This window comes from Dermacentor variabilis, chromosome 5, assembly GCF_050947875.1.
Source record: "Dermacentor variabilis isolate Ectoservices chromosome 5, ASM5094787v1, whole genome shotgun sequence".
NCBI lineage: Eukaryota > Metazoa > Arthropoda > Arachnida > Ixodida > Ixodidae > Dermacentor > Dermacentor variabilis.
Genome location: NC_134572.1, coordinates 66670582 through 66696025, shown reverse-complemented (window position 1 = coordinate 66696025; position 25444 = coordinate 66670582). Strand labels below are relative to the sequence as shown.

Genomic DNA, 25444 nt, shown 5'->3' with positions numbered 1-25444 from the left:
GTGTTTCACGCAGTATCGTGCTGAAGCGAACATTCGCAGTACAGCTCAACAATCTGCATGTCATTGACCGTCTGAATTCGGGTTTGTTTTATTCAAGGATATATCAGAATAACAAAATGAAACAACTACGTTGAGGCACCTATATCAATGTTCAACAACTGTGTTCATCTTTTTACAGCGAAGCTGTATATAGCTACCTTCCGGCAGTGGTCGATGTCCGTCCGTCTACGCGGCGAGTTGACACGAAAAAATGTTCGTCTCCAGTTTCTCGCGAATGCTCTGTCGCTCTCAATCTAACGTAGGCACCTCGGAAAAAGCTATGCTGAAATTGGCCGCTAAGACGACTCTGTCATTATGCCGAGTTTCATTTACTTGTCATAATTAGTTAGTTCACAGTGAAGTTGTCAACGTTACAGAATTCTCATCTGGTGTCAATATATGGCGGCCTACGCAGGGAGTATGGTTACATAAAACGGCTGTAACTCTGGTTTTATCGAAACTATCCCGAAACAAATTATATGACGATTAGTCGCTAAAATGGCTCTAACATTATGCCGAGTTTCATCTACTTTTGATGATTATGTAGTTCACAGTGAAGTTCTAAATATTGTGGAATTCTGGGCTACCATGCGGCAGTATACTTGCACACATCACTATAGTCGCGTCACTACAGTCAACGATCTGAAGTGAAGGTGCTAAAAAGACGATGGACGAAGAAGGAACACTCACACACACAGGGCGCCTTGTTCGACGGCACAGGGTTCCTTCCTTGTCCATCGTATTTTTAGCGCCTTCACTTCAGATCATGCTTAACCAACACGCCCAACTATCCATCCATACAGTGAACGCACACGTCACTACAGTCAACCCGTCGCGAGGAGCCTCACATGCATGCTCGCGCGAGCGAACGCTGTTGGGGCGCAGCGAAGCATGGACAGAACACGCGGAGAGATTTTCTTGACAGAACTTCTTGCGTATAACTTCCAGAACGCCGACTACTATGTGTGGAACGGAGTATACTTCATAAAAGGATAAATCACTCCACTGTCAAAAGATATGTATTGCGTTGTCTTTGTTCTTCAACAAACACAAGAACAATACTACTACTACTACTACTACTACTACTACTACTACTACTACTACTACTACTACTACTAATAATAATAATAATAATAATAATAATAATAATAATAATAATAATACATATGTATGCACAGAAGCGTCGATTGAGGTAAAACACACCGCAGCTTCGCCGCTCGTCCGTCTTCACAGAGTGGAAGGGCTGATAATTTTTTTTTCTTAACCAAACGCCGCTATGAGAAGTTCTTGTTGAACGTTTAAAACCACGGCAGCGTGAGTACGTGCCACGCCTAAGCGAGGGGAAGAAGAAGAAAGCCTGGCGGGGTCGCGCACGCGCGTCTCGTGGCAGCCGCAGGTTCTCGCTGAGCATAAACCTCGCCCACAGCGGTTCTTCACCCCACGCGGAATAGCCGAACAGAACGAGTTAAGGATCGCTGCGCCCGCTGAATTACCGGTACGGAGCAATGCAGCCCCTACTCCCCAGGAACCAGAGCTCACTGGTACGTGAAGCGCACGGGGTAAGTCCAGCAAAGGCAGACACTGCTGATGCTTGGGCAAGTTGATGTGACATTCTTTTGTAACAGCGCAAAGGACAAGGACGAGATGAGCGCACTTACACAGCGCTGTGTATGTGCACTCGTCTCGTCTCGTCCTTTGCGCTGTTACAAAAGAATGCCGCAAAGGCAATCAAGAGTGCGGTGCAGGTGCGGTGCAGGTGCGGTAGGCGCAACAACGTAATTTCACTTTTGCACTGGGAGAAGAAAATGTAGTCTCAAGGCCTCTCGGCCTCGAAACACTACGTGTCGGATAACGTAACCAAACAATTATTTCATGTGCTTTTAGCAGTTGTTTAGCTGGAGGATGACAGATTTGCGCGCCACCTATATAGCTTAATACTGTTGCTACTGCACCGACCGCTATTCGGCTGTTTCGACAACCGGCACGTTCCATTCATGTCACGTTTGCGCTTGAGAGGTAGGCGTCATAACTTGAATGCGGACAGCATATTTTCCTTGCGTCACCTCGGAGCAACCTGCCATTATAATACGAGCAGCTCGAAGGTGTTGTAACCGGTGCGCAGTGCCAAAAAGAAGAGACAAAAGCACGACCACAGTCACCTAGCGAGCCGCAATGTCGTCGCTTAAAGGCCCGCCATAAACCGTGCCATAAGCTCATTTGGTGAAAGAGCTATGTAGATATGCCATTAAATATGCCATTTAGATATGTAGATACACCACGAAATCACACATTGACTATACTTCCGTGATCGGGAAATCGTTCAGAAATCTGACGAGAGGTTTCTGCAGGTTGCATATGTGAGCGTCCGGAAGCTCGACCTCGAAAGAATTAAAGTGCGGCAGGCGGTAATTTTTGCAGCTGCTTGCGCAAAAGTGCGAGCACATGCACTATAGTTGTGGAAAGGTACATATCGGCTCACACCAGCGCCAGTGCACGCCGATTGTCCCCCCCCCCCCCGCTTTTCTTTTTGCATCCAGACTATATGCCTATAACGGTGCCACCGGTGACATTTTATGTAAAATTTGCCAAAGTTACGTGTGCTGTCGTAGCTCCGCAAGTCTTGTCCCACCGCTTCCAATATGATGAGAACTGCAAACTTTGCCTCTCAAGAACGTCACGCCAGGCATTGCTTTCTTCTGCCCGCGATGCTATTACTAGTCCTATAACTGTCATCTTCATAGTTGACTTTTTGCGTGGTTCCTCAAAAGACAAAAGCAACGTACAGGCGCAGCCGGACAGCACCGCCGCTTTCACGCTCACTCGTAATCAAACACTCGCAGCCCGACGCCGCCCGAGCTGCCGTCGATGGAGACGACGCCGCCGGTGGACCTCCCGCTGGCGCCGACGGAGGCGTCGCCGAGGCCGAGGAAGGCGCCGTGGAGGAAGACGAGGTCGAGCGCCTGGCGAGCTGGCTCAGCCTGTTCCGCATGCTCGTCATCTTCCTGCCCCTGTTCGCGCTCTGCATGCCCAGCCTGCTCGGGGACTGGGAGCGCGCGCGTCGCAACGAGACCTCCATCGCGTCCCGGAGGTTTTTCGGCGTGGTCACGCCTCCCGGCTCGTCGTATCGTCGCCAGTCGGCCCGCACCACGTGCCGTAGCCACGCGTGCATCGTTGCCGCCTCGAGCGTCTCTCTCGACCCTTTGGCCAACCCCTGCGAAGACCTGTTCGGTCACGTCTGCAACAACTGGATCAGGGACCACCGCGTCACCCGGTACGTGGGCTTCCGCAACGGTGTTTGGCAGTTGGAGTGGGTGTACTCTTTCAATATCGCCAGCAACAGCGTGTTAAACTATCTTGCAGGATGAAGGCGCCTCCTGGCGATGTCCAGTAACCCCTATCACACGTCAACCCATATACGTGCACTTGAAGAATGTCCCAGTTTCGTCATTAAATCCTGTCCACCTCACTCTTCTTTCTTCTCTTGGCACATTTGCTTACTCCGATAGGCGACTGATTGTCTCTTTTTATACATTGCGTGCCCTGCCAAACTCCTGTTCTGCTCTTTAATCTCAAATGGAATATCAACTACATATAGCCGCATATATGATGTGACTGTCAACGTAGACAGTGTCTAAAGTCAACACGGCGCGGACTTTTCACTAAACCGTTTATCGGGGTTGCTATCACCTCGCATTAGTACGACGCATTGAAAGCACGCCAAAGTCCGTGCTCAACACCCGCCTACACCGTCAACGAACTTGACAGCCGTAAATTTGCAGTCTACTTGGATATGACTGTGGGAGGCACCGCGATATTGCGAGGTCTCTTTGCGGGTTCAGCCCTTCGGCGCCGCTCAGTAATCAAGAAGGTCGGCTTACTGAATTACCAATATTTTTTCTCGTATTAGGAAGGCGGAGGCGTGGGAGGCGAATCGTGACCGGCGCACGATGGACCACTTGCACCAGGCGGCGCTGACCGAAGAACTGCACAAGATTCTGTCCAGCAGGGCGGACGGCCGCTGGTTGCCCGTGGCGGTGCAGAGTCTCTACCGCAAGTGCCTCAGGCCGGACCTCGGGGACGCGGCCGAGCTTCGCTCTAAGCTGCTCGAGAGCGCTGGCCTCTTGCCTTGGCCGCACAACGCACGGGACACGGCCCCCGTCAAGGACATTTCCAAGGTGCACACACACTGTTGTAAAGTGGCTTGGTAACATGTAACGTTCGAACGGCAGTATAATGGGCACGCTAAATAATTGAGGAACGACTTATCGTGTAATTGAGTTATTGCGATAGTAATTAATTACTAGAACAACGCTTCTGTAAAGGCGCTTGATGTGTGGCATAAGTGTGCTTCAAGAGCGTGCCAACTAATAGTGAGAGTATAGTTAGTTCAGGCTTTCTAAAGTAGGAGCGCGTGATGTATTGTACTATCTTTGAAATAAGAGGGCAATGCATCTTTGGAGTTCATGCTGCAGAAGCTAGCTGTGCACTGAGACTACAAAATAGAAGCAGAACTGCGGTTTATTCTGGGCGGTAGCTGCTTTGGGTACAGTCATCTTCACTGGCGTAGCTTGCGTAGTTTGCATCCAGCGTAGTTTGCATAGTCTGCATTGTTGCAGTTAGGCCAAAATTTACGCTTTAGTAATATACGTTGGCGCCCTGCTGGAAGAGCACGCGTGGGAATATTTCGATTCATGAACGAGCCGTCTCTCTCGATGAATGTCGCAACTATTAACCATTCATCATCTAGATATTGCTCCGCATGATTGTCACTTGCGATTAATTGAGTGTTGATTGATTTATTCGTTAGTGCATGATGGATTGATTAATTATTATCTGACTGACACCGAGGTACGACGGCGTAGGGAACAACAAATATAAGTGGAGAGACAAGTGGCCGCCGTTGAAAGCAAAAGAAATGTAAATAAAGAAAGAAAAACTTCATGATTCCTTACTTGCGGCCTTCCGCACACTTTTTCCCACCTCGGCCTGGCGGCTCTTCTTCCTTTGCTTCCCTGTTTCTTTTTCTCATTTCTTTTCTTTCTTCTTTTCTTGTTGCTGCTTTCACTACACGGCGGATCACCACCATAGCAACCACTGTCCGACAATCGCAGAATTTCTTACTACCAATGCCAGATCGCTTCCTCATGCAGGAAACGTCGTGACCGCGTAACGTATAGACGAACAGTGCGTGGTGTCGGCGTGTCGTTGCCGTGTCAGTGTCGGCAGTGGAGCTCGGTGTGGCAAGCTCTTCACGGGCCCAAATCATGACCGAAATCTTGTCGGAAGAGTGTTTTTGCAGTTCTCAGCAGAACACCTTCGCCTCAAGCTGTGGCGATTCTTCGTTCAGCACATCCAGCGCATTCAGGGAATTTCCCTACCTCAAAGCACTCTGTACCTAATGCACGACCATGTGACGACGACTCTGACAATGAGCTGCTTGCATAATAAACTCTCTCTCTCTCTCCATATATATATATATATATATATATATATATATATATATATATATATATATATATATATATATATATATATATATATATATATATATATATATTGCATCTGGGCACCACCAGTCTGGAGGGGAATTTCAGGGAATTTTCCTACCTCAAGGCACTCTGTACCTAATGCACTACCACACTACCAGTGACGACGACTTGGGACAATCAGCTGTTTGTATAATAAATTCTAAAAGTAGCATATATATATATATATATATATATATATATATATATATATATATATATATATATATATATATATATATATATATATATATATATATATGTTGTTACGGAAGGACGAGAGAAGAGAGAGAGGAAGAAGATCGGAGACGCTGGCTGCTGCGCCTTGTTGGTCGTCAGCCATCTTAGCTGTTCTGACACACCCTGTATATATATTGTAAATATAGTTTCTGTATACTCGCAACATCCCTACAACATATTGGTGGAGGTGCGGGGTATACTGCATTTGGGCACCATATACTGCATCTGGGCACCACAAGCCTACGACCTCGTAGTCAACGGCATAGAATATCATAGCTGAGGGGCCACCGACTGCGAGCAAACGACTGTTTCGTTTGTCGTTCCAATTTGCGCAGGCGGTGGGCAACGCGTACTACTTCACGAATGAGCCGGCGCTTCTGCGCATGGGTGTAGGCGCCGACGGTCGCGCTTTCCTCGCCGAGCCTCGGCTGCTCCTGGACGCGCTGACGGTGGGTCCCCGCGAAGTGGCGCAGGCTGCCGCTGCGGTCTTCCTGTCGGCGGGAGGAAAGCGGCCGGTGCCCGAATACGTCAACAGGGTAGAGGAGCTCCTGGACAAGGCGCGCAGGGGCGACGACCCGGCACCCTGGAATACCACGCTACGCCTTCCAGGTGAAGCACTAAAAAATCGATGGGCGAGTTTCAAGAAAACATCGTCTCTCTTTTCCCCTGTGAGCTATATTCGCGGGTAACTATCTGTGGCAATGAAGAGAAAGCTGTGGATGGCCAAGCGAACAAGTGAAAGCGTTCCTGAAAATAACCCCACCGTAAGTCTCATTCGTTTTTGTTTAAGTTGAGAAACAGAAAACAAGGATCGTATTTATTAAAGCACTTAAATTAAGGTAGGACATCATATGTAACACTCGGCGTAAGAATTGCAATACTTCTCTCTTTGCTCTTCCTTGTTTTGGCGAATGCGAGAGCGCCGCAAAGCAAGCCGAGCTGATGCAGTATTTGCTCCTAGAAGGTGAAACAAAAGCACTGCCAAACTTGTGGACGAAGGGAAAAGAACGCCTTCATGGACAAACGGATTACTTAGTGCAATAACCCATGTGCAGAGTCTCCCGCTCTGCAATCTTCCCTTTACTGCCACAGAACGTTATCCGCAAGACTTATCGGTTTACGTTGAACTCGACGGCGCTAACAGAATGACAATTCCCTTTCCTTCAAATTTCACCCCTCACTTGAATGTTAGATTCGAACGACTTCAGAATTGCTTTTCTTTTACATTAGCTGACTGGGCAACACACGGAAGCTCATGCATGTTATGAACTTGCATGCGTTGCTATATATTCTCGAAACGATATTCTACGGACGTCCTCAGGTTGGTTCACTGACATCCGTGGTATATACCTTTAGAGATATATAATGACGCATTGAAGTCATCTCCAGATAATCTCCTAAATGCTCGAATTAATCTTATATAGTTTCAGAAAGTGCTCGGAACACTCTAGGAACGCAACAAATAACCGTTCTGTAGCTTATTTTAAGTATATACAGTAAAGAAAATGCGCAGTTCGCAGAAATGAGCGTCCGTGAGTGAATAAGCGACAATGACCGAGAGTTCCTCCACGATCTGCCTAAACGGATCAACTGCCTGTACACGAAGGCCTACTATATAGCATACGGGCCCCCCTTCGTTTTTTCTCTCCGCGATGCAGAGGCGAAGAACACGTCACGACCAAGAGTCGCGGGGAAATCGCACAGTGCGTGGTCCTCCTGGAACCTCCGCACCATCATCGAGGAGGCGTTCGAGGGTCGAGAGACTCCCGACGAAGTCGTGGTTCGGGCGCCCAGCTATGTCCACTCCTTGCCGGACGTGCTCAAGGTGAGTCCTTGAGAAACGTATACTAGACCCTAAATACTACACGCACGTATAGGAGCCGCAGCTTCTTTCTTGCTTCAAATATAATAAGTCTTGCTGGGTGCGCTATCAGAGACGAATGTGGCAGTTTCTTATCTGCGTGGCATGGACTTCGCGCAGAGCCAGCTGCACTGTTCAGTCTTCGCCAAGGCTCCTGGAAAGTAGCTAGATAAGACAAGGGAACTCTTCTCAAAAGGCATTAAATATTGCACCACTTCTAACGGGATGACGGAAACGTCATGTGACGCAGCAAGTGAACGAGCAGGAGCTGTTCAACTATCTGGGACTGCGCACGGCCCTGCTGGCGTCCCGCCTGCTGCCAGCCGGCCCAGAGAAGCAGCTGCTCTGCCGGCTCATCGACGTCGATGACACGGCGCCCGCCAACACCGCCGCCGAACATTGCATCCGCATGATTGGTGGGTGCGCTTCGCTCTTTTAATGATTAGCTATATGCACTTTCCTCGTTCTTCCACATAGCGCGCATATACAGTATAATCTCGTTAAACGGAAAACGCTTAAACGGAACTACCGGTTAAAAGAAACAGCTTCTATATTGATAGGGCTTGCAAAAAAGATTTCGTTAATCGGAACCAACATTTTCGAAACTTCCAGTAAACGGAATAATGAAGCTCTTTCTTTTCCTTCTTTGAAGCCAAAATCTTATATTTATTTTTCGGCATCTATCTACTACCCAGAAAACCATGCTTACAAACCAGTGACTAAGACTCAAGCAATCAAAAACTTGATAGATAGATTACATGGCATGTGCAGTGAGCAAAGCTTGGCGGCATTGCCACTTGCCCCATATAGACGGCCGAAATAAGAAAGACTGAAATTTCGGGTACATTACAGTGAGCCGTTAAGTAGTTTGGACTCCACAAGCACGACCTCGTGCTTGTGTGGTGAAAACGTGCTTGATGAATGAAAAGAAGTCGTCTAGCGCCATGTCCCTTGCTGCAGTACGACTCGCTCAGTTGTTCTTTAGCTGTACTGGGCAGGACATCAGATAGATAAGCCACTGAGTCGAGCAGAAAGAGTTTTGTTCTTGCTTTATGCATCGCCGGTGCCTCCTAGTCAAGCCAGAAATCGCCTAACGCGCTCAAACCAGAGAACAAAAGCTGTTACGTTCACTTCTTTATGCTTAACATGTCTATAACAGTGTTAGCAGGGCGTATGACATCTCTCTCAGTATACGAAGCTCCTGTAAATTGAAACATATTGGTCCGGTCTTTTGAGGTTCCTTTTAATGAGATTGTACTGCATAAGCAAGCAATTAAGGCTTCTTTTTTTTTCCTTTGAGGTTTCTAAAATATACGTAAGGGCGCACCGCCAATTTCTTGATTTCCAATCGAGAAATCTTATCTTTCCCTGATCTCTTGATTAGTGAAAACAAGTCGCCTAGCGGCATGTCCCTTGCTGCAGTAACAGACTCGCTCAGTTAGTCGTTCTGTATAGCTAGCTGTACAGGGCAGGACATCAGATAAATCACAGCGACCGTACACTAAACTTCGACAGTGGTCGAGTTGAAATCAATGCGACATGATAGTCCTATACGGTACCCTCCACAAGAGCGATTTTGTTATCTGCATGAAGGAGCGGTGTAAGCGTCAATACCATAGTTAAACATATACCATTTTCTTAAATAAGATCATTGAAATTCTTTAAAAATCGCCTGTGGCAGATATAATTATAGTCATTGAAGTACTGGAGTACATTGAACTAGAAATAGAAATACATAATCGACTAATAACAAGATTGTACCAGTTATTTTTAATTAGTTCTTTTACGGCACATGCTGCAATTTACGAATTGTAGCCGTCGAGTTCAGAGGCGTATCCACTTGAAACGAATTTTTAGGGTATCACCAGCTTCGAGGTGTTCGTTCCCCATGCTTGCGACGAAATAAATGAGATTTCCAGTTACATTTGTTATTCAATGCATAAAAGCACGATTTGTTAAAAAAAGAAATAACTGTAACAATGGTGCATTTTCACCGCACATTTCACGGCTCATATCTCGAAACCCGTGTGATATCTAGAAGTCGTTTCGAGCGGATACACCTTGCAAACTGACCGGCTACCATCCGCACATTGCAATATGTGCCGTGAATTAATTCACAAAAACGTTTTAATGAGTTAATTTTCAAATTAGTGTATTGTTCACTTCGATTCCTTGCGCAAGTAACAGCCACCGCTTCGCGTAATCAAGCTCATGGCTACAATGACGTTATCTGCCACATGCGATGCCTGAAAATTCTGATTTAAAAAATGCGCCCACTATACTATGTGTGGACATGTATAGGTTCCGCAGAGTGTTCTGTTCAAATCTTTGGACTATCTGTAGCTTCAAGGGTTGATCCCGAAACTTAGGGTGTGCACCGATAGAGGATTGGCATTAGGAAAGCCTGAACCGCAGAGGTGTCGCAAGTTCCCGTCCTTTGGACTATCTATCTATCTATCTATCTATCTATCTATCTATCTATCTATCTATCTATCTATCTATCTATCTATCTATCTATCTATCTATCTATCTATCTATCTATCTATCTATCTATCTATCTATCTATCTATCTATCTATCTGTCTCTCTCTCTCTCTCAAACACAAGTAAATAATCCCGAAGGATTAATAGATCTGTTATTCGGTAAACAGCTACTGTTTATTGATATGTGTGCCGACAGTGCAACGTGAAGAGAGCGCACATCGCGAGCGGTATATATACGCCGCCTTCTGCACATACCTCGCAGCGAAGTACGAACCGGAGTTGGCGCTCTACGCGCTGACCGCCTTGTCTCCGCTGGTGACCGGCATGGACACCGATTCTCTGCTGGGCTTCCTGCGGCGCCAGCTGTCCAACGATATGCGTGCCGGGGCGCTGGACGTAAACGACGCGGCGCTTGCGGACAAACTGGCCGAGCGTGCCTACTCCATGCCGTGGGTGGGGCCCGCTCCAAGTTGGCTGAGAAATGCCACTTTACGCGAGGCATACTTCACGAGGTATGCATTCGCGACTTTTCTCGAGGCGTATACCTCTTTCTCCGAACCCGCCTTTCTTTCTCGTCCATTTCACGAGTGCAAAGGAATGGCATAGCCGCGTCGGATAGTCGAACCTCTATAAGCAGATATCCAACCTCCCCAACCTTTAACGCACGCCTCAATGTGTTTGCACATGTGCGCTTTCTGAGTCACGATGTTTTGAACGCAGGCGATAGAAAATGATAAAGCCTATAAAACCGACAGAATACAGGAGATCGTGTCACAAGATGAAAATGAGATTTCTGGACGATTCAGCGCTGCGCCGGGCATCGTTCAGTTATTTATTTAACTACATAAGAACTCACGACACTGAGTGGGACGTTATGCATCCTGATCTTCCGGGCCTATACCTAAAAATGCAATCAGTCAATGCACTTCAAAGGAAGTATGTGAGATCTGTAAAAATTATCTGCCTGTGCGTGCTATGTGTGTTTGCTCGTCACTACATCGAGTTGCCGCCTTTCCCGATCTGTGTGTTTCTTCAGTGTTACTTGGGGGCCATCCACGCCTTCTTGCGATACGGAGTCCACCGCGCGGCGGCACTGTGGAGTTCATTCGCAAGGCTTATATGTTTGTGAAATGTGGGCTCAATGACTTTACGCAACAATGGAAGCCATTGATATACATCGATAGTCATTTTTGTGCCTGCGTCTCTTCGTCACATCTGTTCGTAAGACTATTTGGTGTCGCAATGAACGGATTTTTACTATTTGAGCATCTTCTTTTAGTACAAATGTTCCTTTAAATAAAAATCGCGGTTTCGCCAGAAAGGCGAAGCATCAATTGCGATAGCAATTATTAGACAGCTATGCGAAGTAAGTTTACTTCGTACAGCTGTCTAATAATCCTAGGATAGTAAGTAGCTTTATAGGCAATATAAACTTGTAAACATTCGCTTACTAAATAACCAAGCATGGTCTCCCGTGCGCACAGGCAAACATGAAAACATCTCACTCGCCGTCAAAACGCTGGGGTAAGAAGCGCGGCAGCAGCAGTGAGCGAATGACTTCGTGCTGCCTCTCACTTCAACCTCAACTAAGCGGCGAGAACACAGCGTACACGAAGCTATCAGCCGTCGGTGTGCCTAGACTCTGTCCCCATCTCATATCGCTTTCAAGATAGGGCCACGCGACTGTACGCGGCGGCGCTCAGCCGCGCCATACGCAGCCGCCGCCGGAGAGAACTTCCCGCGCCTTGCACGTGATGGAAGACAGTGCGCTTCCTCCCTGCCTTCCTCCCTTGCGTGCGCGTGATCAAACCACCATCTTCGTATCACCCTCTCACGCTTTCACGCGCACATACAGCATACAGCGCGCGGTCACGATGTTATCGCGCTTGGACTTTATATGGAACGTCACGGCGACGGCGGAAATGCGCCTGGAGTAACCATATATTTGCTATCACAATAAAAACTGGTTGTCAGTATGCGCCCTTGCGTTGTCTTGCCTGTCCTGTCGTTTAGCGCTCAACCAAATAAATTTTTAAAATGTGCCAGCAAGCTCAATTTTCAACCATTCTGTGTAAAGATTTTGTTTGTTTGTTTGTCTGCTTCCGCAAATCCATTTGTGTTCTGCCTCTCATAGCTTGATCACGCCTGTAAGCGATGCCTTAATTCTCTTCGACTGAGTGCTAGAATCTTGTTTTTTCACACATTCAAACGTGGAGAGACGGGTAACAAGAGAACATTACTTTTTTTTCGCTTTTTGGTAGAAGGAGCTTATTATTCTAAATTTTCACATTTGTAAGCCCTGCGCAAGCGCCGAATCCAAACTCTGTCGGTCACTTCCTTTCCCTTTTTACTTATTCAGAGCCGTTGTATAGGCGTTCAATAACATAGTGCCCGCTGTTTCTAAAACTTGCTCACGCAATTTTACAGCATAGCGTTACCACACGTTTTACCGTTACCGACAGAGCATGCAGAGAATACACATCGCGAATGCGCAGTCGGCGGCAAGCTGTACTGCTGCTACATAACGGCAATGGAACAGTAATTACACTACTAAATACTAAATACTACTAAATATAAGAACTAAATATAATCTAATGACTATAGGAGCCGTTGCCTGGATAATGCATATGCGGCGAGTCTACTGCATCCATTGGGCCAGCATTGCTGTGGCCCTTCTTGGCCTGGTGTGCCGGCTCGCGTCCGTTCACGCGGGGCGAGCAGGTCGCGCAAGCTTCACATCGCCCGTTTAGACATGACGCTCACATTTTCCTCCAACTGCGCGGCGCAGGTTCTACGAAGGGAGTAAAGCGGCGCTCGTCGGCTCCTCGCAAACGTGGCAGGCCGTGTTCGCCTGGATGCAGGAGAAGGCGGTCAGCGAGCACCTAGCCACGAACGGGGCACAGCGGACCGCAGCGGACCAGCGCTGGCTGCCCGGCCTGCTCTCGACGCGCTGCAGTCTCGCACTGCGCGAAGAGGGCGGCGCCGATGGCGATGGCGTGCTCCCGCCCGAAGGCACGCTCCAGGTTGGTCATCGCGAGAGACGCGCGTTCAGCACTGGGGAGCGTAAACTTTATTTTCAGATCAATGAGATTCGAGTCCGGCGTCTTTTCAGTGGGTCTGGGCACCCGCCGCGAACGCGGCTCCGAGACCCCGTCTCGAAGCGGCTTCCTCGGCTCGCTGGACGGCCCAGAGTTGCGCTGTTGGGTTCGAGCTGAGCAGTGCGGTCTTCCAGCGCGAGCGGAGGCTGGCGGTGGAAGTGACGGAGGGGTCTACTCGGGAGAAAGCCTTTCTGCGTTATTCTGTATACTATATACATCGCCATCTTTGCCCATCGTCACAAAGGCTCCAGGAATCTTGTTAGCCAGCCAGTAACGAGGGCTGGCGGCGTGTCCCAAAGAAGAGAGGATGCTTGTAGAAGAGCTAGTTTGTCTTCCATGTTCTCGTGCAACTGCTTTTCGAATCTCCATCCATGTTTAAATCGCGCCATGTTTCAACTGTGTAGCGCGACCTTGACTCGAGAAGACCTTACAAGAGAAGTGGGCTCATCCCTTGTGCGCTAGTAATCTTCCCGTGAAGCATCCGTTCAGCCGTCGTCACGCGGAGGGCGATAAGAGTGGAAGCCATTTTTCTGTTTCTCTCATATAATTGGTTGACACGCCGAGTAGGTTTCGCTATAGAATTACACGAGTAGGGGAGACGGAGCATAGACAACTGCGTGAATTAATGCGCATAGGGCAATCACGAGTCCGGAACATGTTTGTTTTATCTACAATTCAGATAGGGAACACGTTCAAGTGCACCAGTATATCAGGATATGGACAAATGGAGTAAATGAGGACGGAAGGCATGAGACATATAATGACGGCTCTAACATGTGGTGATCGAAACTACCCGCAGCAGAGTTATTTGTCCAGCAATAAGGAGAGACCAGCCTCGAGCTGCGGTTAGTGCCAAATTTTCAGTCTATATTAAGTAAGCCCCACATGTATACGACAGCATTAAACATACCTTGAAAAAAGGCACTAGTAGTCAGGGGTAATGTGGTGGGACGAACACGAGCAACATAAAAACGCTAAAACACTTGTATACGGTACAGATATATCGCCCTTCCAAAGCTCTAATTTGCACATATTCGGAGAAAAAATAAATATTTTGGAGCAAGCTTATATGGTGTCAGACTTCCCCTCCATAAATATTACGCTAATTTTACAATGAAGCCACAGCACCAGCGTCGTCATGTTACATTACTTTGTTGTGCTTCGGCGTATTTTGTAAAGTCCTTTCGTTACAGAAAAAAGGCCATGAAGTGTCAAACTATCAGTTCATAAATTTTGCACTAATTTTGCAATAAAGTCACGGCATCAGCCACGTCATGTTACATTATTTCGTGGTGCTTCCGTGTATTTTGTGAAGTCCTTTCGATACAATAAAAGGCCGCAAAAGGCGATGTGGCCGTTTATGCTCATTTTCGTGCACTATTCAATGTTCAACCATCAGTGAACAACTACCAATCCCCAAGTAGACGACATTAGCCTGATGACACGCATGGAGCTATAGAGCGAGAACTTGAAAGTGGTGGCGCCCATTGAGTCTTTTTTGGCAAGCACACCTTTGCCTAAGGCAAGGTCTAAGCTAGCTGCAACTCGAAAAGATTAATCTACCAACCTAGCTTAACTGTCGCTATATATCGACGATGGACAGAATGGGACGGTGCATTCTGTTATCATGGAATAGTCTCGAAACTACGGCCGCACTGCATGCGTCGTACGAAGGTTGTGGGTTCGGCTTCCACAAGCAGGTGGCAAGTTCTGGTATTCCGCTTTTATTTTATTTTCCTACCATTAAGAATATTAAAGTTATCGCAGATGCAACACTCAAAAACAAACTTAATTACTCCGTACGTGTCTTGGCTTCACTAAATGAGCCCAATCGGTTCTCCGGGTTCTCTCTCTTTTTCGTTTTTTTTTTTTTGTTATTCGTAGGTTTTACCGCAAGGCGTATTACGCCCTGCTGATATGTATGCTGTCTTTACAAATGTGAGGAACGTGCGAAATTCTGCCGCTGTATGCGCGTGCGAAACACGATGCAGGTGCCACCGGCCGCCCTGGACTTACTCTGGGGCACGCATCCATCGACAGCCATGCTACAGGTGGCACGCGTCGGTGAGCGTACCTCGCTTTGTACTATATGCGTTTACTACAAATACTAGAAATGGGTTTGTCAACGGTAGACGTTCGGCCTTCTTGTTATATGCCATTGTAACAGGTATAAAGCGCTAGCAACGACGGGACTGGCGTACTTACTTTTTGTCCCTGTCATTTCAAGCGTTAATAAATGTTACAACAAACAACAACAACAACAATAATAATAATAATAATAATAATAATAATAATAATAATAATAATAATAATAATAATAATAATAATAATAATAATAATAATAATAATAATGCAGATCCGACTAGTCGGAATCTATATACAGCGAAGTTTCGTGTGAGTGCTTGAAGAGTCGAAACGCGAATGCACGCATCCACGCACGCAGGAACGCGTCTGGGCTTCTTTCACGCTCGGCAAAACAGTTATATGTAGCATGCATTGAGCAAATATTTGAGAAGCTGATAAATTAAGACTATGTAATTAGGCAGAATGCAAAAGGTAATCTGAGTATCTCCAAGCGACGGCAAACAGCATTACCTTGGTTCTGTCCAGCTACGTGGCATTTGCATATTTTTCAATCTTGCTGCATGATAGTTGGAACACCCTGTATGTGCACTGTGTGTTATGGGCGGCGCTTTCCTTACCACTGTGCTTTGCCCGTACGCGGGAGCAGCTGCCGGTACCATATGACAGTACTTCGAGCGCCGCTTTTTTAAGGACCATTTGGAAACCTCGTGCAGCGTCTGCGACCCCCTCTGCACACTACGACCGCAGGCGCAGTGTCTCAAACGAAAACGTCCGCGTCTTCGACTAGAGTTGCAGCGTCTCAAAACGCTAGCTGTCACGAGGGAACAATAGAGAGGTTTAGCTTGTCCGGTATTCCGGTAAAACGCAGGCGGACGGGGCTTGGGGCGTTGGGGCGGAGGCGTAAACGTGAGCGGTCTGCATGGTGCAGCCACCTGGTGGCGCAGCGTTCAAACAGACAGAAACAGCTAATATTGCATTAATCGAGCGTATTCTTCTTCGCTCCTGGTGTAAATTTTTGGCAGCAACACGATTACGCCAGTGCCGAAAATTTACACCAGCAGCGAAGAAGAATACGCTCGGTTAATGTAATATTAGCTGTTTCTCTCTGTTTGAGCACTGCGACACCAGGTGGCTGCACCATGCAGACCGCTCGCGTTTACGCCTCCGCCCCAACGCTCCAACGCCCCGTTTGCCTGCGTTTTACCGGAATACCGGACAAGCTAAACCTCTCTAATGTGATCCAGAACGTTCCGGTTACCTGCCACCGCGCAGTACCAGTGGTACCCCCACGGACTTTTTTTACAGCTACGTCGGACTGCACTATCATCGCGATCGGCCCACGAAAACGGTCAGGCCGACACAAGGAATCGGCGTTATAGTTTCCAAATAATGTCAAACGCATTAGACACACCACGCGGGTGTACCCCCCGCGATGAAGAGAGTGTATTCGGGGTCCTCGCGCTCTCGCGCAGGCGTCCGCGCCTTCAAGACCGTGCTGCAGCAGCTGTTTCGCTGGCAGCAACGGCAGCACACCGACGCGACGGGGTCGTACGTCCACGACAACTGCACTCCGTGGGACGCGGCCCCGAACCAGCTGGACATGGCGCTCGAGTCGCAGGCGCTGTCCCTGGCGCTACGCGCTTACCTCGCGTGGCCGGGAGCCCCCGAGCTCGTGCTGCCGACACTGCAGCATCTGGAGCCCGAGCAGCTCTTCTACGTCTTCTACGCGCTCAACCAGTGCGAGGTCAATGGGCCGGACGTGGCGCAGACCCTGGCTTCTAGACACAAGGTGGGTTCCCTGGCACAAGCAGCGTCGTTCGTAAAGCGGCGTACGGAGTTTCGCAACCGTCTGTACCCATCCCGTTAACCCGATTGTCGAATCGAAACATTTTCCTTCTGGTTCTCATTCCGGTTGAGCGAAAACGTTTATTTCCGGTTCATGAACCGCTTAGCGAAAAAAAATTAATGGTTCAAACTACTTTTAACAGGGTTATGCCCGTCCACATTGTCTGTAAGAATAATTAAACAGTGTAGCTTCATTTTGTACATGAACTCGACGGTGCTCTTAAGCTGCGCGGGAATACTGATACGTATACAAGCCCTTCATGCCACAAGTACTCGTAGCTACATTAAAAAAAAAAAAAACGCGCTTTGTGGAAGCACCTTTCAGCAGTAGTAATTTCCATCACATACACTTCAGTTTACATACCAGTGTAATCAAAAGCAACCGCCAAGCTATAAGTGCTTCTTCATTTTAGCAATTAATCTAGATCTCCTACGACCGGAGAGCTGTTTGACAGTCAGCAATTTAAAACGCTATGGGTGTCTTATAATGCCTGCCTCCCGACGAGCCTTTGACTACCATAATAACGTTGACAACTGATTGACAACCGTAGTAACGGTGTTGTCACTCCTAAAAAGCCTGTGTGCATTTACAAATGAGGGAGCACGATTGAGCCACAAGTGTAGGCAGTGCACGGATGAAAAACTACAGAGGAGCCGGCGTCCCAGTGAAAAAAAAAACGCAGTTTCGCCTGAAATGCGAAGCATCTGCTATTGCGATAGCAAATTATTATATGTGTACTAATTTGCGATAGCAAATTAGTATACAGCTATGCGAAGTAAGGATAGCAGTTTTGTCGACCGTATACATAGGCTTGGAAACATTCGGTTAGTAACTGAATTAACAATCATGGTGTTAGCGCGCACAAGCAAACATGAACACATCACACTCAATGAGCGCGGACACTCGCTGCAAAACGCTGGACGCTGGTTTGAGCAAGCGCGGCAGCAGCAGCGAGCGAAGTGGGCTTAGTGCGGTCTATCGCTTCAAAGCAAGAGTGTAAAGAACACGGCGCGCACAGAGGTATATGAGCCGTCAGCAGATCCCTTTCAAGATACGGCGCACGCGACCGTGCAAAGTACGCACTCGTTGGCGGAGTCGAAGCCGCCGCCACCCCTCCCGCACTGCCTCCGCTTTCCTCCATGTATGGCGCGCGAGATTGAGGCGCGATCGTTAGTTGCCCTTGATCCAGGTCGCCAAATGCGCAGTTGCTACCGGAGCCACAACACCGTCCCCCTCCCTCCCTCTTTCCTATCCCCCCACGGCCTAAATTAAATTAAATTATGGGGTTTTACGTGCCAAAACCACTTTCTGATTATGAGGCACGCCGTAGTGGAGGACTCCGGAAATTTCGACCACCTGGGGTTCTTTAACATGCACCTAAATCTAAGTACACGGGTGTTTTCGCATTTCGCCCCCATCGAAATGCGGCCGGGATTCGATCCCGCGACCTCGTGCTCAGCAGCCTAACACCATAGCCACTGAGCAACCACGGCGTGTCCCCCTACGGCCTTTCATGCGACAGAAGACCGTGCGTTCGCAATCCGCTTTCTTCCTTCGCGCGCACCACATCGAGCCGCTACAGTCTGCTTCCTTCACGTGCTTTCACCCGCACATACAGCATACGACGCGCAGCGATGGTGTTAGCGCCTTTGGACTTTTAACGGCAAAAATGCGCCTGGAATGTCCCCATAATTGATATCGCAATAAAATAAATCCAGGGGCGTTTTAGTGGTAGATGCGAGAGAAACGCGTTATCATTATGTCTCACCTCTTTTAGGCCCCAGATTCATGATTTAATCCGCGTTCACTACATTCCACACTGTTCAGGAGCTCACTCCCCACACTTCCTGCCTATCTGTGGAGAGAAGCGCAACTGACGGTGGTCTGGAGCAGACCGCTGTCAGTTGCGTTATATATATATATATATATATATATATATATATATATATATATATATATATATATATATATATATATATATATATATATATATATATATATATATATATATATGTTTCTCTGAAGAAGGCCGGATCCCGGCAGACTCTCTGATAAAATATTCGATTCCATCGAATTATTTTGTAGCAATCAGTGGCATTATCTCTTATTACCAATGTAACGTAGCGTGAAGCAGTTAATTCTTGCAAGGGTAACCTATATGCAAAAGGTCCACGGGCAGGATCTAAACCCGCAGGTCCTTTCCAGAAGTTATAAGCTGTCGAGTATCACCATATTTCCTCATCCGATACAGAGAACATGGTTCTCACTAAAACTATGAGAAGAGGCAAAATCGCAGTATTTGGCAACGTTTCGATTAATACTCCGGGAATATCTGTATTGATATTTCTCGCCTTTTTGGGCTAATCTTGCCCCCGAACAACCGTCCCCTTGCGTGCCTTTCTAACGTTGAGCGCGCACTGCTTTCTTGACATGAAAGCAGTGAGTGCAGAGTTTTAAAGAAATAAAATGCAAACATGGAAAATGACGATTATTATCTGGCGACAAGATATGCCCAGATTGTGCAAAGCTCGTGGTTATTTTAGATACCCTATCTCACCTTTTTGGGCTCATCTTGCTCCCAAAGAACAACCGTCCCCTTATCTTGCGCGCCTATCTAACGTTGAGCGCCCACTGCTTTCTTGACATGAAAGCAGCACGTGCAGAGTTTTAAAGAAAGAGAAAGTAAGCATGGAAAATGACGATCATTATTTGGGAACTAGATATCCCCAGATGGTGTAACGCTCATGGTTATTTTAGGTAACCTTTTGCAAACTACACACTATGAGATTTGTGGAGTATAGGCGCTAATAGGTGGCGGAATAGCAGACAGCACCACTGGCATCGCTGACTCACGGCAAGCCGGCCGGTGCTTCGGAGCCGCGACTATCCCACAAGTTCTACAGCATGTTGTCAGATTCACCACGAATGCTTTGATTGGCTAGCGTATGGCGAATTGAATTAACAGGCCCCACCATTTTCGTGAGGTTGAAACAATTGTACTCAGTAGCATTCCTCGTGCCCTTATTGCGTCCACATAGAGAGACAGCTAGACCCAAGGCCTGCTCATGCTAACATGTTGTGCAGGTGCGCGACGACGCGGCCCGGCCCGATCGCGCTGGCTGGGTCAACCGAGTGACGTCGAGGAACGAGGACTTCGCCAGGGCTTTCAGGTGTCCACCGCCGCTGAAGCCACCGAACCCATTCCGCGACTGCGGCCTGGTTCCTCCTTCCGAGACGCACACGGTCCGCACCTAAAGGGTGCGGACGTTGCTATACTTTCAGGGCGCCCAGGTGTCGTAGGCGCCCTCGCTTTTTTTTTCATAAATATTTCACACGTTCATCAAGCAGCAATTGTCGTGTGGCGTGTTTCTTACAAAGAAAGAAGAAAAAAAACGTTTGAGCTGCTCAATCAGTACCTAATGCGCCGTTTCTGACTTGCAGCTAAATTAACAACTTCCCAGAGGCAGCGGAACAATGGGCGAGTTTTCGACGCAACAGAATCAAAAGGCCTTATCGCAATTCGATTAGGGGAAAAAGCAACATGCATGCTTTTAAAACTAGGTGCAACTTTTCTATCCTCCGACTGCCAAGAAAGTGGGGTCGTGGCTCGGGTGCTCTGCGACTTCAACGTGAGAAAACTTTCAGCGGAGATTCAGCTTTCTTCACTTAAACGCTGCCAGCGGTGTAGGAGCGCTTTTAGCGCGAGTATAGCACAAATCTGCTTTGGTCGTACGGAGATTTTACCGCAAGCCTGCGCGCTCTGTCTTCGGCAGATGCTTCTAGCGGAGGCGAAGAAAGAAAAATAGAAAAAATTTTTAAGTCAGTTTCCCCCGATAGGTGAATCATTGATTACGATAGCAAATTATTAACTACACAAAGTAATAATGGTGTATTCGCCTTGTTGGTAAAAATGATTTAACAGCGCAGTTACACTAGAGGGAACAGAAGAAAGGGGCCCAGCGCTCTGTTCTTTCTTCTGTTCCCTCTATAGTGCCCTAGCGGTTTTGATAAAACACTTAAAGCATATGCTAAGTAAGGTTAGTCGTTTCATCGGCTGCATAAACGGCTGTAAACATTCGCTAACTAAATTAACAAGCACGTTGTCTCGCGTGCACAGACAAACCCGAACACATCTCACTCGATGACCGCGGACCTTCGCTGTCAGAACGCTGGTGTGAAGAGCGGCAGGGTGTCTGTCTATCAAGTTGACGTTTCCGAATTCTCCGAGTTTTCGAGGTTTTCCCTGAGTGCCTTTGAAAAATTGCCCGAGTGACGCAGAACATTGTTTTATGTTCTTATCGCGCTGACACCATGTCGCCCGATACAGTAACTCTCTAGTAAGCATGTTAAAAAACAAAAACGACTTAATCCAGTTTGAATACTCAGGAGTAGTGTTTATTTTATAAAAGAAAACAGAAGGCAGGGGTTAGTAAAATGCACAGCGAATAACATATATTCGAAAAAATGGTAAAACCCGTTGCAAATCGAATCAAACATTTTCAAATAAGAGTAAAAAGAGTGCACACACAAGCTAATATTTTGGAATAGGAGCTGTTTCTATCAACTGATAGCAAGCTCATTGGTATGCGCTCCGAGTAAGATTCTCTCTCAGCAGCTGGAAAGTCAACCTCAACTATCCTGACATACTCTATGCCTCCGCACAACGCCTCAGTGTAGCGTTTCACTGTTTAGAGTATACTTTGGTTTGGATGAAAGACACCTGCATCTCGGCGACAGCCAACACTTTGTTTTTTGAACTCAAACTCCTTCAAAGAAACGGCGGCATACTTCCTTTCCCGTTCATTCCTCAATACCTCGGTCCTTTCTCTTGTCGTCCTCCTTCCTCCGCGCGTTCGCCCCACGGACCATATGAAGCATCCTCTTGGTCAGTTGCACAATCAACGTCCGATTTTTCGGACTACCTAAGGGCCGCGAAAACGTCCGAAAAATCGGCAGCCCGAAAAAAATGAATGCATGTCTTTCAATGCCCTTAAGGGCTCAAGTCACCACAGGCACATGCAAAAAAGCTCCGAATGCATGCCAGTACACTCATTAAGCATATCGGTACGCGCACTGTAACAGGAGACTGCGGGTGCACGCGTGTATAATTAAGGAATATATAACTGTTTCCCGTGACAATGGCCCCTTTCCACGCTTGTCGAGCTTCACCGCTATACATTGTGTATGCTTCACCGTGTAATAGGTATTTATTGAGGCGAAGCTGACTTTCAGAAACCGGCATTGTCCAACGCGTCGTGCTTTCGGAGCTTCGAAGCCATTCGCGAGGATTACAAAGGCGGAGTCGGTGCCATTGCTGACAGCGGCAAATTCTTTCATGAAAAACACAGCACCAAACAGCAAGAAACAGCGAACGTCGTAGCAACCAGACCTAGCGTTGCCGCGATGGTGGCTACGGCTGCTAGCGGATCTGTGTGCGATAGAACCGATTCGAAGCGGCGAGATAATCAACATGGCTGCGGTGGTCACTTTAATGCCGTTTTGTAGCTGCGGACACGGAAAAAATCCGGAAAATCGGACGGCGAAGGGTTATTGCGTCCGAAATTTCAGACGTTCCTATCCATTCTTTATGGGGTACGTGGTGGCGCAGCGAAGCCGTCCAAATTATCGGGCAACTTATAAAAATCAGGCGTTCGGAAAATAGGTCGTCGACTGTGGACTGGCAACTCCTCCAGTCGACGACACGGCATCACAGACGATTCGTTATGATGCCTCTCTGTTACTCGAAGCCAGCATGAGCGCGACTTCCGTTCCCTTTCAATAAAAGTGCAACTAATTTTCCCTGATAGAAGCGCAAATTCCCTGATTAATTTTCTCTGAATATTTCCAGACTATTCAAAATCCTTAAGAATTCCCGGGTTTCCCGGTTGGTAGACACCCCGAGCGGCAGCAGCAGCGAGCGAATTCCCCTTCGTGTTGCCTCTCGCTTCAACGCGAACTAGACGCTCGTGAACGCAGCGCAAACGAGGCCATCAGCTATCTCCGGTCGGCAAGCCTTCGAACCCAGCGCAAATTGTTCCCAAGAAAAGACGCGCGCGGCCGCACTCTAGATGGAGCAGAAAAGGAGATGCACACTAACCTGCCCCCTTTCTCGCCCCCCCCCCCTCCCAACTCGTAGCGCGCGCACCTCTCCCCGCTCCCTCTTTTGCAAGCGCGGACGCGCGCCGCCATGCCTTGCGCAGCTGAAGCCCGAGAAGCGCGCTAACCCCTCTCCCCTTCTAGCACTCGCATATCTCCCCGCTATTGACCCTATTCGCGGAGCGGTTTGTTCTAGAGAAACGAGATGGCGTTTTCGGCGGCGCGCCGCACGTAGCCTCAGCGACAGCGCACGAGTACGAAACCACTATCGCTTCCAACTTGCTTCTGTGCAATCATCTGTCGGAAATACAACTAAGTTTTCGCTAACCAGCTGTGATTCAACCATGCTGAATTGAATCATGTGGATTGAAGACGTGTGCAGTAGTTGGTTGCAAAAATAGTGAATGGCATATTAAGGAAAGGAATGAATCTTCGTGGCCAAGTTCGGGGACCGCTGCTGCATCTGTCCAAACGTGTTACTGGCAGTTCGAGATGTACGGCTTTCCTCGAAGATACAGAAATTTGCTCACCCACCAGAGTTGTATCGCTAACCTTCAAAACAAGTGTTTCAGCCCCGGAACATCGACAAGACTACCACTCGTTAAACAATGGCAAAGGGGTAAATCCCGCGTCCTGTCATATTAAGTTTCGCGCACAGTATCAACGCACATCTGCCATAACTGGCACGAAAACATGTGCCCACTCTATCGCCAACGTGTCAATGGGTGAATGGGCGCGCACTTGAATATACGCGCGCCATATACTCACAATAAATGACGGACTACACCGATAGTGCATCAATGGTCGAAGCTTAATGTTTCGTGACGGTCCACAAGAGTAAGCGAGTTTCTACGATAATACATCTTTGCTACAAGGTATTACAACGCACAAAACAGCTACGTTTCAAGCCTTGCACGCTGAAAGAACAAATCCATCGGAACTGAGCACACTCGCAAGTGATCGGGAAGAAAGTAATCGGGTAGTGACCGCACCGAGGAAATTCACCGAGTCAGAAATGTAACAAGCCGCTGCTTCAAAACATTGGCCAACAAAAGAACGAAGAGCAAAACGCACTAATCCTGATTCAATTCATGAACGCAAAATTTGGATAGCTTAGCATACTTAGCCCCGCTTTTAGAACAAGCACCATATGCTCTGCCCGCACCGTTTGGGCACAGCTTAATCAGTTCGGAAAGCGCTTTTGCATGTTCTCTGAAGCTGTGCCCAAATCTTCGTGTCGTCCACCCTGTCACCGTCTACGATATCGCCTGAAACAGAGGTTCGCTAAGCTGCACCGGCATCATACACACCCACACGGAGGCAGTTAAGGCAAGCAATAGACGCGTCACCACGTGATCAAACATGGCAGCGCCCTCGGGATCGCGGCAAAAAGGGTCTATAAGCGCGCGCGAAGTCTGCGCGCACCCCTCCTCGGCTCACCCTCGCACCCGCCGCATACGGCGCGCAGCCGCGATGTTACGCACTATATGGAACCTCACGGCGACGCCGACGCGGAGAATTCGCTTGGAGTGTTAATATAATTTCTATCGCAATAAAATGGGCGATCATAACTTGTCCCTCAAGCAACTTCTTATACAGCGCGCAAGCCATTTCGTTTTGTTGATCAGAAGCTTTTATTGCCGTCCAATGGCTTAGCAAGGCGGTACATAATCGACCACTGCTGTTCACTAAAGCTACAACGGCAGTACTCTGTGTCTTAGTGTGCAATAAATAAATGCAGCAGACGCGACGAGTTGGAATCCATATACAGCGAAACTTCGTGTGAGTGAATAAAGTCGAATAACGAGTACACGGACGCACGGACAAGCACGCGCACACAAGCGCGGGCGGACATAAATTATGCCGAACCTTTCATTAAGCGAAGTTGCCGACTATTAGCGAGTGCGATGGAAGCCTTGAATGCATCATGGTTTCAGAGGCAGTATTCGCATACGCACGTAGCGTAATTCAGAATCCATTCTATTCGCAAGGAGCGTTTACTTCCTCATTACCGTGCAGCCGCGGATTTTTCTTCCCCCCGCACGGCCAGCGCCGCCGCTGATGCGAGCGCCGTGTGGTGGTGCTGCAAATACCCAGTACGCGTACTCCACTGCGATTGGTTGGCCTATTTGGCAAGGGAACAGCCAGATCACAGCGTCCACAATCACGAA

At 47.9% G+C, this 25444-nt stretch overlaps 1 protein-coding gene across 1 annotated transcript; it reads left to right on the top strand.

Moving 5' to 3' along the window:
- Positions 1–1398: 1398 nt before the first annotated feature.
- LOC142583563 (uncharacterized) lies at positions 1399–20524 on the top strand. Its single transcript, XM_075694051.1, has 11 exons — positions 1399–1580; positions 2880–3310; positions 3947–4214; positions 6140–6413; positions 7463–7629; positions 7916–8081; positions 10411–10660; positions 12937–13171; positions 15238–15310; positions 16804–17120; positions 20262–20524. The coding sequence occupies exons 1-11, from the start codon at positions 1545–1547 to the stop codon at positions 20430–20432; spliced, it is 2388 nt and encodes a 795-aa protein (XP_075550166.1). The 5' UTR covers positions 1399–1544; the 3' UTR covers positions 20433–20524.
- The last annotated feature ends 4920 nt before the right edge of the window (positions 20525–25444 follow it).